The sequence below is a fragment of the Stomoxys calcitrans genome, chromosome 3, assembly GCF_963082655.1.
Source record: "Stomoxys calcitrans chromosome 3, idStoCalc2.1, whole genome shotgun sequence".
NCBI lineage: Eukaryota > Metazoa > Arthropoda > Insecta > Diptera > Muscidae > Stomoxys > Stomoxys calcitrans.
In genome coordinates this window covers 31,726,858-31,741,166 of record NC_081554.1, presented here as the reverse complement: position 1 = coordinate 31,741,166, position 14,309 = coordinate 31,726,858, and the positions used below count along the sequence as shown (strand labels likewise).

Below are 14,309 nucleotides of genomic sequence, written 5' to 3'. Positions count from 1 at the left end.
CCATCAACATACATGTTTATTATGATCTGAATCGGTCTATAGGCCGATACAGCAACCACATTAATCGAATAAGAATTGGCTGACATTTTACACAGGTCTCCAACATATAATTTAATTGTGGTCCAAACCGGACCCTATCTTGATATCATTCTAATAGGAGAGCAAATCTTTTCTTTTATCCTTTTTTGCCTAAGAAGAGATGCCGGGAAAAGAACTCGACAAATGCGACCCATGGTGGAGGGTATATAAGATTCGGCTCGGCCGAACTTAGCACGCTTTTACTTGTTTTTTAAAGGGTGATTTTTTTGAGGTTAGGATTTTCATGCATTAGTATTTGACAGATCACGTGGGATTTCAGACATGGTGTCAAAGAGAAAGATGCTCAGTATACTTTGACATTTCATCATGAATAGACTTACTAACGAGCAACGCTTGCAAATCATTGAATTTTATTACCAAAATCAGTGTTCGGTTCGAAATGTGTTCATTCACCGTAACGTTGCGTCCAACAGCATCTTTGAAAAAATACGGTCCAATGATTCCACCAGCGTACAAACCACACCAAACAGTGCATTTTTCGGGATGCATGGGCAGTTCTTGAACGGCTTCTGGTTGCTCTTCACTCCAAATGCGGCAATTTTGCTTATTTACGTAGCCATTCAACCAGAAATGAGCCTCATCGCTGAACAAAATTTGTCAAAATTTTAACACATTTCGAACCGAACACTGATTTTGGTAATAAAATTCAATGATTTGCAAGCGTTGCTCGTTAGTAAGTCTATTCATGATGAAATGTCAAAGCATACTGAGCATCTTTCTCTTTGACACCATGTCTGAAATCCCACGTGATCTGTCAAATACTAATGCATGAAAATCCTAACCTCAAAAAAATCACCCTATATTAAAACGTTGTTGTGTTCGCATTCATTCATTCGCAACATTCATTTAATCTCATTCATTGGTGTGTGTATATGTAAATTTATGAAAGTTTATATATCACACATCCATATTAACTACAGCGTTGAAAAGTATATTTAAAAAAATTGCGATAAACATTTATCCATTTATCATTTATTGTTAAATACTTTCAACATTTATGAAATGCACTTGTATTGAGTTGAATTTGAAATGGAAACGTGCTATTTTGATTCTAAACGATTTCGAAGCAAGTTCATTGCACCAATGTTCTTGTAAAAAATGAGTTCAACATCTAACAAAGAAAAAAATCTACGGCCAACAGAGTATGTTGAAATTTGATTACAATGCTTTTTTATATGGGAGTAAAGTCATACTGACTATGAGCCAGTGATGGTTTAAAGTCGACAGACTATGTTACCCCTTTGAATTTTCCCCTGCGACAATATATGCAGCTGCAGCATCTAACCTTGAATAACGTGCCAGTGCCAGCAAATTCAGCCTTCTTGAAAATCAATTGCAATTGCCTACGAGGCAAAGTTGACGAAGTAGTCTTTATGAGTGCGGAGTACATAATGGTTGTTGCGATCCAAGAAACGAAGCTGCCCGACACCTGTAGCTTGCATTGTCGTCACGGTTACAATATGCTACGAAAGAGTCGCTAATAAGGTTAAGGTATTGATCTGGCTTTCTTGATGCACCATTCCGTGTCTTACTATAAACCAAATGCTTGACTTTAGTTACTTCTATATGGAATAAGTAGGGGTGGGAGTAAAGTCTGAATCTTCCCAGCTAGAGCTATCCAATGTGTATATACCGCCTTCAGGTTATATATGTCTGGCATCAAACGCTTGCTGATGTACCCTGAACATCAGCTACCTATTAGGCCAATCTTTTTGAGAGCCCATTTTATATAGGGTAATTTTTTTATGAATTAAGCTTTCGTGTGACAGCACTGGTTGATTTGTAACTGCGTCCAAACGTCATATGTGAAAGAGAAAAGTGTTCAATATACTCTGTCATTTTGCCATGGAGAAACTCACAAACGAGCAACAACTTCAACTTATCAAATTCGAGCTCTCAACCAACAGCTCGATGAAAATCCTAGTTTAGTATCATGGGGCACTGTCATCGTTCCGTTTTTCGTATTTCGTGGATAGTTCGGCTTGAGGTTATGTACAATTATTAACAAGTAAAAAGGCGTTAAGTTCGGCCGGGCCGAACTTTGGATACCCACCACCTCGGCTATATATGTAAACCACCTTTCATCAAAATTCGGTGAAAATTTCATACCTTATGTCCCATATCAGTTATATCAAAATATGTTCCGATTTGGACCAAATACTAATAAGTACAGTAGCTATATCTAAAAATAAACCGATCTGAACCATATACGACACGGATGTCGAAAAGCCTAACATTAGTCAATGTATCAAATTTCAGTGAAATCGGATTATAAATGCGCCTTTTATGGGGCCAAGACTTTAAATCGAGATATCGGTCTACATGGCAGCTATATCCAAATCTGGACCGATTAGGGCCAATTTGCACTAGAATTTCGAAGAGCCTAACACAAAGCACTGTCTCAAATTTCAGCGACATCGGACAATAAATGCGTCTTTTATGGCCCCAAAACCTAAAATCGGTCTGAATGGCTGCTATATCCATATCTGGACCGATCTGTGCGATATTGCAGAAGCATGTCAAGGGGCTTAACCTAACTCACTGTCCTAAATTTCGGCGACATCGGACAATAAATGAGCATTTTATGGGCGCAAAACCTTAAATCAAGAAATCGGTCTATATGGCAGCTATATCCAAATCTGGACCGATCTGGGCCAAATTGACGAAGGATGTCGACGGGCATAACACAATTCACTATCCCGAATTTCATCAAAATCGGATAATAAATGTGGCTATTATGGACCTAAGACCCTAAATCGGAGGATCGGTCTATATGGCAGCTATATCCAAATCTGGACCGATCTGAGCCAAATTGACGAAGGATATCGAAGGGCCTAACAAAACTCACTGTCCCAAATTTCAGCAAAATCGGATAATAAATGTGGCTTTTATGGGCCTAAGACCCTAAATTGGAGGATCGGTCTATATGGCAGCTATATTCAAATCTGAACCGATCTGATCCAAATTAACGATAGATGTCAAAGGGCTTAATACAACTCACTGTCCCAAATTTCAGCAAAATCGGATAATAAATGTGGCTTTTATGGGCCTTAGACCCTAAATCGGAAGATCGGTCTATATGGCAGCTATATCCAAATCTGGACCGATCTGAGCCAAATTGACGAAGGATGTCGAAGGGCCTAACACAACTCACTGTCCCAAATTTCAGCAAAATCGGATAATAAATGTGGCTTTTATGGGCCAAAGTCCCTAAATTGGCGGATCGGTCTATATGGGGGCTATATCAAGATATAGTCCGATATAGCTCATCTTCGAACTTAACCTGCTTATGGACAAAAAAAAGAATCTGTTCAAAATTTCAGCTCAATAGCTCAATTTTTGAAGACTGTAGCGTGATTTCAACAGACAGACGGACGGACATGTCTAGATCGTCTTAGATTTTTACGCTGATCAAGAATATATATACTTTATAGGGTCGGAAATGGATATTTCGATGTGTTGCAAACGGAATGACAAAATGAATATACCCCCATCCTTCGGTGGTGGGTATAAAAACAGATTTCGGTGTTTTTGTTATTGGTTTTTTTTTTATTTTTCCAATATTTCGATTACCGCCTGTAGTTTACAGATCGGACTGTATATAGATATAGCTGTTATATAGACCGATCTGCCGGTAAGGGGTCTGAAGCTCATAAAAGCTTTATTTTTTAACCGATTTCGCTAAAATTTTAAACAGTGAGTTATTTTTTGCCTCCTGACACCCGACCTAAATATGGTTCAGTTCGGACTATATTCAGATATAGCTGCCTTATAGGCCGATCTGCCAATATGGTGATCTGCCAAGCTTTATTAATTACCCGATTTCGCTGAAATTTTAAACAGTGAGTAGGTTAAGACCTCCCAACATCCGACCTAAATATGATTCAGATCAGACTATATTTAGATATAGCTGCCATATAGACCGAAAGTGGGTTTACATATTTACCCGAGGTGGAGGGTATCCAAAGTTCGGCCCGGCCGAACTTTATGCCTTTTTACTTGTTTTTATTTACTTTTGTTTATATTCGCATAAAAGTTTTAATATGGAAAACAATCATTAATTTTGTTTTAATTATTTTTTTCAGATGCTATAACAAGTGAAAATAGAATTGATTTAGCATCCAGTTGTCAAAGCAAATAAATTTCTCACTCATTAAACATTCCTTAAAATGTGTTGCAACTGCTGCAGTGTGACGCAACGCAAAGCCTGGGTCTATGGCTTGGGCACAGTCTTTGTCGTACTTGGTGTTCTTATGATTGTAATGTGGCCAAGTTGGTCGGAATCAATTGTAAATAAGGTAAGAATAATACGGCGAAGAAAGTTGATAGAAATTTTTAATCTTTTAATAAATAAAATTTTTTTCAGAATTTGTTATTGGTAGATGGCACTGAAAGCTATGCCAGTTGGGTTGAGGCTCCCATACCAATTTATCTAAGTTTCTATATGTTTAACTGGACAAATCCAGAGCAGATAAGAAATCCCAATGTTAAGCCAAATTTTGTGGAAACGGGTCCGTATGTTTATCTGGAGAAACATCTCAAGGGGAATATAACACATCACGAGAATGGTACGGTGTCGTATTATGAGAAACGTTCCTGGTTCTTTGATGAGAAGAGATCGAAGGGATCCTTGGATGATCTGATAACCACAGCACATCCCATAACAGCGGTAAGTGGTTGTAAACAATTGTTAGTATCAGCAGAGTGACATTTTGTATGCCTTTATTGCAGACTGTTGCCGATGAAATGCGCCACTCCAATAAATTGATCAAGAAAGTTATCAATTTTATGTTGAATCGCGAAGGCGGCATGCTGTTTACCACACAAAAAGTTGGAGCCTCCATTTTCACTGGCTATGATGATAGGCTTATTGATTTCTTAAATCTCTTCAATACCTCCAAGATTAATATACCCTATACCAAGTTTGCTTGGTTGGCCGATCGCAATCAATCGCTGGAATATGATGGACGTTTCACTATTCATACGGGCGAAAAGGATATCTCAAAACTGGGTTATTTGACTCATTGGAATGGCCGTAATGAGACAGGATTTTATCCAGCACCATGTGGCACTGTTAATGGCACCACCGGTGATTCATTTCCCCCACACATGGATGTGAACGAAGAATTGACGGTCTTTGTCACCGACACCTGCCGCTACATGAATCTTAAGCCCAATGGTACACTGAAAAGATATGGTCTGACCGCCACCGAATGGGTGGGCACTGAGGAAACCTTGGACTCGGGAGAAAATTTTCCCAATCAACAATGCTTTTGTGATCCCAAAATGGAGCAGTGTCCCAAGACGGGTGTGGTGGAATGCAAGAAGTGCCGTGACAATGCTCCCATCTATGCTTCATTCCCGCATTTCTATTTAGCGGACGAGTCCTATAGAAATGCCATCACTGGCATGAACCCGGATTATGAAAAACACAGATTCCGCTTGGCTATAGAGCCAATTACAGGCATTCCCTTACAAATTGATGGACGTGTGCAGATAAATTTAATGATTACACCAGATCCTGATTATGAGTAAGAATATATGAGAAAAAAAACCATGCCCCATAATATGCTAATATGCGACAATTTTTACAGTATCTACCGAGGAGTAAAGGAATTCCTATTGCCTCTATTTTGGTTTGAACAATCTGTGCCCTTGACCGAAGATCTGGCCAAGAAGGCTAAGGTAATATCTTGTAGATCATCAAATTGCTCATTATCAAAAAGTGATCTAATGAATTGTCCCTATCTTTTAGCTGGTGATTAACTTAGAGTCCTATGGCCGTTACTTTGGCATTGCCTTGACCTGTTTGGGTGGAGTGTTCTTCATTACCGGCATAACATTGACCTTAACCAAGAGATGGAAACGCAGCCCCAACGATGATGAAGACATGCTAACCAACTAAGTCTGTTAGTATTATGTAGGAGAAGAAGCCTTTGAGAAACTACTTTTTGACTCTATTCAGGGTCTATTTGTGTTTCTTTACGCTGCAAATCCAAAAATAGTTGTAACCTAATTTTCTAATAGTCATCTCTCAAACACTCACAGTTCTTACAACAGTTGTCAGTAATGTAGTCAGCCTAGAGTTAAGTCTACTACTCTGAGTGCCTTTCGTTTGGCCACACTGTGTATACATCCCTGATTATTCATTATTGTTAAGGATCGTCATTTTGTGTTTTATGTTTTATGTTTCGTTTTTGTTTTTTTTTTATGTTTTATAAACCTTGTACCATAGTCATAGGCTAAAGCTTTCTTAATTGCAATACAAAACATTCACATACGATTACGTACATAAATTCTCCCGATTGTGATAGTTTTTAGTTGATAACAAATGTGTAAATATATTTTGAATAAAAAAAAAAAATTTTGAAAAAAAACAGATATATAGAATGCTTACAGTTCTTGGGGGGGACCGGCACACCCCAAAAAACCCAAAACGGGCATAGGACCATGTACTACAATAAGGATGTTAAACAAAAAGTTTTCGGAAATAGACCGAGATTATGATAATGAAAAATTGAAGGTGAAGTTTCAGGGGGGCATTTTGTAACATATCCAACTGGTTTGTGATTTGGAAAAGATATAAACCAGTAATGGGCACACTGACACAGTTGAAAAAAAAAAATATATCAATATATGTCCATGATTAGGTTGGTGTATAGCGGAAGCTGCAAAACAGGCTCTGGGGCGAATAAACCGGTCAACGATTAAATCTCTCAATAAACCGCCGATGAAAACAAGCCACATAGCGATAAACTTTAATGGAAATCAGATACCAGACGCCGAACGGTGTGCAGCCCATTTTGGTAGACAATTTCTCAAGCACCCATTGAACGAAAAGAAGCATTTCACGGAAGGCAAGGAAACTGCCAGTCGACGTAGAACCATAGCTATTTGGCCCTGAAGGAATATCAATGCTAATGCTCAAACATATATGTATGTGAATTAGAAGTAAAATATCTGAGGGACATCCTTTATCTATCTATCTCCATCCCAGTAATACCGGAGGTATGGAAAATGGGTCGGATGGTCCCTATTCTCAAACCGGGGAAACATGCCGAACGAGGAGAGTCATACAGACCGATCTCACTCCTATGTCCGGTTTAAATTTGTGCCTTATTCCAGCAAACGACCAGCATGGATGAGGTTAGTTTAAAGTGGCAGCCTGCCATCAGACTAACTTAGACGTTTTCGTCCATTGTAATACCACAGGAACAGAAGAATGAAGATGCCTTCTAGTTCCCACTTTTGAACCATCTAAATCATTAAAAAAGCCCACTTTAGGTTCTCAAAGAAATGAGAACCAAAAGTGGAACTCCTTCTGACTGCTAGTGTGTGTCGTCCTCAGTGTGGATGTGATGCACAAACAAGCCATCCAGTTGAGTATTGAACATTGGATGGAATTTTGAAGCGTCCGTCCACCAGACCACAACACCATATAGCATTATAGGTCTGACAACTGCAATATATACCAAATGCATGAGAAAGCTCGCTTAGCCTCACGGCAGTGGTCGCAGCAATTTGTCTAGCCACAATGTCCAGAGGCATTGGACGTAGCATTCAATGCAATGCATCAGATGGCGTCGTACTCAGTGTGGATGTGATGCACAAACAAGACATTCGGTTGAGTATTGAACATTGGATGAACTTTTGAAGCGCCGTCCACCAGACCACAACACCATATAGCATTATAGGTCTGACAAATGCAGTATATACCAAATGCATGACGCACGGTCTAATTTCTTGAGGTGTTCAAGAAATGCTATCATTGTATATTTCTTGACAGCGAAAGAACCCTCTATGTAGCCGATTAGGTCGTGAAGGGCTGTTTCAGTGGACTTGCCTTTATATGCATGCTGCTGCCGAGACTGGCGATCTTCAGGGATATTTGCCCTAAGATATGATTCTTTCAACCACTCAAGAGTCTTCAGCATAAAGGATGACAGACTAATGGGACGAAAATCTTTCGCCTTCGTGTGGTAAGGTTTTCCTGCTTTTGGAATGAAAATGACTTTCATGCCACTCCATTCCAGAAGTATATATGACAAGCTGATACAAGCAGAGTATATCTCCCTTAGCCAAGGAACCAGTCTATCAGACACAGCGGTTATACATCATCAGTTCAAGCAGACGACAATTGCGGCTTCTAGGAGCTTAAGATGCGGTGATACATCATCAGTTCAAGCCGACGAAAATTGCGAGCTTAAGATGTCAAATTGGGATATCCGCTTATATGGGAGCTATATCAGGTTGTAGACCGATTGGGACCACACTTAAAACGATTGTCGACAGTTGAAGCAGAACACTATGTGCAAAATTTCAATTCAATCAGGAAATAATTGCGGCTTCTAAGGGCACAAGAAGTCATATTGGGAGATCGGTTTATATGGGACCTAAATCAGGTTTTAGACCGATTCGAGTCATACTTGGTACGATTGTTGGGAGTCATAACAGAATACTACTTGCGAAATTTCAATTCAATTGCGGCTTAAAGAGGCTCAATATGTCAAGTCGGGAGATCGGTTTATATGGAGCCTATATCAGGTTATAGACCGATACGGACCATACTTGGTACGATTGTTGGAAGTCGTAACGGAATATCGCGTGCAAAATATCAGCTCAATCAGACAACAATTGCGGCATTTAGGTGCTCAAGAAGTCAAATCGGGAGGTCGGTTTATATAGGGGAGCTAAATCAGGTTATAGACCGATTCAGACTATGCTTGGTCCGATTATTGGGAGTCATAGCAGAACACCACGTGCAAAATTTAAATTCAATCAGACAACAATTGCGGCTTAAAGAGGCTCAAGAAGTCAAATCGGGAGATCGGGTGATATGGGAGCTACATCAGGTTACAGAGATATTAAAATATTTTAAAATAGAGATATTGAGCTGAAGATTTGCACAGATTCTTTTTTTGTCTATAAGCAGTTTAAGTTGGAAGATGGGCTATAATGGACTATATCTCGATATAGCACCCATATAGACCGATCCGCCCATAAAAGCCACATTTATTATCCGATTTGGCTGAAATTTTGGACAGAGAGTTGTGTTAGGCCCCTTGACATCTTTCTGCAATTTGGTCTAAATTGGTTCGGATTTGGATATAGCTGCCATATAGACCGATCTCTCGATTTAAGGTCTTGGGCCCATAAAAGGCGCATTCATGTCCGATTCCGACGTTATTTGGGACAGTAAGTTGCGTTGGGCTCTTCGACAACTTTCTGCAATTCGGCCCAGCTCGGTCCAGATTTGGATATAGCTGCCATATAGACCGATCTCTCGATTTAAGGTTTTGTGACCATAAAAGGAGCATTTATTATCCGATTTCGCTGAAATTTGGGACAGAGAGTTGTGTTAGGCTCCTCGACATCTTTCTGAAATATGACACAGATCGTCTAGATTTATATAGGGAAGCTGCCATATAGACCGATCTCTCGATTTTAGGTCTTGTGCTCATAAAAGGTGCTTTTATTGTCCGATTTCGTCGAAATTTGGTTTTGGCCCCACAAAAGGCACATTTATAATCCGATATCGCTGAAATTTGACACATCCGTGTCTTATATGGTTTAGATCTGTCTATATTTGGATGTGGCTACCAAAAAGACCAATATTTTGTTCTACAAAATTGAACAATGACTTGTACTTATTAGACCATTCAATTTCCAGCAGCAGCAGTACTTATTGATTTATTTCATCATAAAGAAGATGATGTCGGTAGGCTAGAGGATGCTTGCAAGACTACCAAACATGAGATGAAGAGTTGCAATACTCTGCGGCTCCAAAATTATTGAAATTAGTTTTTAAGTGTAATAGTAGAGAGGAAAACTGGAGAGCTGTATTAAAACGAACGAGACAAAGCAGTGCGAGTCGAACAAAGAAAACATAAACATCACCACCCGAAGCAAAGCTGGTTAGCTGGGTTTTTGCCTTGCTTATGGATATATTGTTGTTGTTGTTAATTGTTGACATGCAAAGAGTGCCTTTCAAGAACAATTTTGTACTTTGGGTCGTTGGGATTCAAAATAAATTGTTGCAGGAAAATTGTTAATTTGTTGTTTTTCGACCAAAGTTGTTGTTTTTCAAAATTATTTTTATCTATGTAAGAATTACTTGTGAGACTAGCTTTGCACGTTTGACCGCATTCCTGATTTCCACAGACGGACGGAAGGTCGAACATGGCTAGATTGACTTAGGATGTCAAGACGATCGAGAATAAGTATACTTCATGGTGTCGCAGATCAATATTTTGAGGAGTTGCAAACGGAATGACTAGATTAGTATACCCCCATTCTATGTTGGTGGGTATAAAAAAGCTACAGATTAATTTAAACAGCATTTGTGATATTTTTTACAATTTATTTTTATTTAAACTTATTCCAATACTCTAATATCTAAAACAGTTTTTTTAATCAAATTTTCTTTTTTTTTTACTAAAAACGGAAATTTTTCTTAAAAATTTTTCAATTCATGATATTCATTAATGGAATTATATTTAAAAAACGGGTTTTCTAGAAACTCAAAAAACAATTTTTAAGAAAATAATAAAAAAGGACCTTTTGCCGTTACTAAAAAAAAAAAAAAAATACTAAAAAACCTTTTAAAGAGCATGTAAGCATGGAAATTTTAAGAAAAAATTGAAAATTTTTTAATAAATATTTCATGTTACCAATTAAAAAAAATATTTGTGACTTATAACTAAATGCAAATTGTTATTCTTCATTTGAGTTTTGTTTTTTTTTATATTAATTTTCTTAACACTTTTTGTTTTATTAGTTTAATAGTAATCTACTCAATGGGAATGTTGTTGTTTTTGTTTTCGTTTGTTTTCAAATAAAAATAATAAAGTTTTTTTTCTTTATATTATGCTTTTACATATGCATATATGTATGTATATATATATATATATTTAGGTATATAGTGGATAGATTATTAACCCTTTTGTTTATAAACTTATCGTATACAATATATATTTTCATTTTATTTCATTAATTTTATGGTTTACATTTTAGTTTTTTTGTTTACCATTTAAGTTTAGTATATAAATGCAACATTTTGTTGTAGTTTTATGACAAAAAGAAAAATTAAAAAAAAAAATAAATAGAAAAAAATATGGCAAAAATCTTGTTTTGTATTTTAAATTTTTTATATATTGTTGTTTAACTTTTAGTTTAGCTTAGAACACATTTCTCTTTAATTTAGCCATAGATTTTCATATATAAAATCTATGCAAATTCATGTGTCTGTGTGTGTGTGTACATATATTTGTTGGGGTAAATTATATAGAGGATTTTTTAATTTAGAAGTTACAAAACTTTGAAACTTTTATAGAAATTATAATAAATGTTGCTAAATTGTTTAGTTTGCTTTTGTTTTTCTTGTTTGAATGTTTAACTTGTTTTTTGTTTTGTTTTGTTTTAAGTTCCTTTAAATTCATCATACATTTTATGTATACGGTGGGGCAAGTTTTATGCAATTTTTTCAAGTTTTTCTGTTTCATATTTATTGTTTTCATATACATATTTTTATAATATTCATTTAATTAATTATTAATTTCATATTTTATTATAGGTAATTTTGAAAAGAAATATTCGTTTTCAATATAAATTTCTTAAAGAAATAAAAGGTCATATTAAATTAGTTGTTATTTGTGTTATCCCTTAAAAACTAATATTTCGAAGTATGTATTTAATTATCGAAAAGCCCATTAAAATTGTTAGTTTAGAAAACAACCACTAGCTGCGTAGAAAAATATCAAAAAAAACAAATTTTCTAAGTTTGCTTGAGAAAAAAAATTAAAATATTGAACATTTTTGTTTTTTGAACGACTTTAAAGATTTGCAATAGCTTAAAAATATGCTTTTAGGCCAAGAATAAAACAAAGGTTTGATTTTATTTAAGTATTAAAGTTTGACAAGGACCTGAAAGTACGCTGAAAGATCAAGAATAAAAAGTATGCTTTATTATATTCCGAAATTTTGGTATGACAGCCCCTAAAAGTATGCTATATTTTTTGTAAATTTAAATAATATGCTTTGAAGCTGTTTTACCCAATTTGAACTATGATTTTCCAAGTTGGAATAGTGTACACTGATAGAAAAAAACGGTAAGTAGCCAAAACCTTGCATATATACGGAATAACTATAAAAAATGTTTCTATAAAAAAGCATACATATAACAATATTGAAACTAAACTTTTCTGGTTGGCAACCTATATTGAAGAAATTTGAATTTTCTGGTTCTTGGAAAACTGGTAAGAAAATCTAATTCGCAAGCACAAGGTAACGTTTGTCAGATTTAAGTAAAAGAAAGTATTTGAAGTTGTGATTACTAATAACAGAAGGGATAACCCCTTAAAACAGCCAAAAATTACATTTTTTTTAATGACTAAGATCAGAAAATAAGAGTTTACACCTCAAAACAGCCAAAAATTAAGTAATTGCTAAGGTTGAATATAAAAATAGCATTAATATTGAAAATACGAAGCATGCTTTTAGGGGCTGTTTTCAAAAATCGTTTATATAGGAATAATTTTTTGCTTGCTGGATAAAGAGCAATGAAGGTTTTCAAATTATAATTCCTTATATCGGAACATAAAGGAATAAATATATGTAAACATAGGGTAAAGACTATGAAACTTGGAATTTAAAAAACTCATAAGTTTTCCATTTTATGTCGCTTGTGTTACTTGCGCACTCACATATAAACAACTGAGAATTTGACATTTCTTCCATCTCTTAGAGATTTTTTGAACAAATTTTAAGTAGTCTATGCATTTCCTTTTGTTTATGCATCAGCAACAAAAGTTATTTTTTCAATTCCTTTGTCTATGCATCAGCAACAAAAGTTATTTCTTTAATTAAAAACATGCTTTTAGGGGCTGCATATAAAAATCTCTTATGTACGGATAATGAAACCTGCTATTTGGGACAGTATCTAAAAATGTTTATGCTATTTTTAAAGGCCAATAAAGAATGAGTGCGGTGAGCTTTTAGCGTCGCGTTGCAAAATTGCAAATCTGCACACAAATTCCACAAATGCACCGCAGAAAAGTTAAAAAAAATTTCAACTTTAACGTTTGAAACTGAGCCTCATTCGGTGTTGCCACACATGAAGTAGTGTTTTTGGTTGTCAAAGTTAAAAATTGTTTAACTTTTGCGAGTTGACTTTTTAACATTCGTTTGCAGAGTTGCATTTTTCAACGCGACGCGCTCATTCTGTTTAGCCCTTAAATGTTTGATGGCGAAAAAGGAACTCTTCAATGCAGTCTTAATAGAAATTTGATATGCATTGGAATAAAATTTTCTAAAAAATTTGTCGCTATATGAATTTTTAACATTTTTTTTCTCAAATTAGATTTTTTCGAATTAAATTTTTTTAGAAAATAATAAAAAAATACTTTTTATTTCGCTTTAGATCATTAAATTAAAATATATGTTAAAAATATTTTCCATGAAAATATGCAAGACTTTTTACTTCAAACTGAATTATGGCACTTGGAGATTTGGTTACTAATCAAGAATATATTAAAATTTCCGTAAAATATTTTATCAACATTATTTTTTTTTTTTTTTTGAAATTAATTTTCGATAAGTTTCTCTTGCTTTAGTTATGGCATTTTTGCCTTGAAAGAAGCTGCGATTTGTATAAATTCGATAGGAAACTCGCCTACAGTTAACATGGATTCTTTTACCGCAAAAATGTTAAAAATAAAAAAAGTGTTAAAACATATGTACAGTACAAAAATATTTACACAGTCCAAAAATCTTTATACAGTACAAAAATCTTTATACGGTACAAAATCTTTATACAGTACAAACATTTTTATACAGCACAAAAATCTATGTATAGTACAAAAATTTTTATATAGTACAAAAATCTATGTTTAGTACAAAAATCTATGTACAGTACACAAATGTAAAGTATACAAATATATGTATACTACAAAAATCTATATACAGTACACAAATATATGCGCAGTTTAAAAATTACAATAAAATAAATAGTACAAAAATTAATGCACTGTATAAAATATATATGCAACACAGAAATCTATATACAGCACAAAAATATGTGCACAGAATAAAAATTATGTGTACAATACAAAATATATGTACAGTACAAAAATTAATGTACTGTATACCATTTATATACAGTACAAACATAAATCTATACAAAACTATATTGTTATTAAAATATTCGCGTGATC

At 35.2% G+C, this 14,309-nt stretch overlaps 1 protein-coding gene across 3 annotated transcripts in view; it reads left to right on the top strand.

Moving 5' to 3' along the window:
* The window catches only part of LOC106084774 (protein croquemort), a 28,140-nt gene extending 21,660 nt beyond the window's left edge, over positions 1-6,480 (top strand). For all 3 annotated transcript variants that reach the window (XM_013248688.2, XM_013248689.2, XM_013248687.2), the window contains exons 2-6: positions 4,185-4,397; positions 4,466-4,768; positions 4,831-5,630; positions 5,694-5,784; positions 5,855-6,480. In XM_013248688.2, coding sequence (XP_013104142.1) covers positions 4,269-4,397; positions 4,466-4,768; positions 4,831-5,630; positions 5,694-5,784; positions 5,855-6,004 — 1,473 coding nt within the window. In that variant the 5' untranslated portion in view covers positions 4,185-4,268 and the 3' untranslated portion in view covers positions 6,005-6,480. The remainder of the gene's footprint in view (positions 1-4,184; positions 4,398-4,465; positions 4,769-4,830; positions 5,631-5,693; positions 5,785-5,854) is intronic.
* Positions 6,481-14,309: the final 7,829 nt, after the last annotated feature.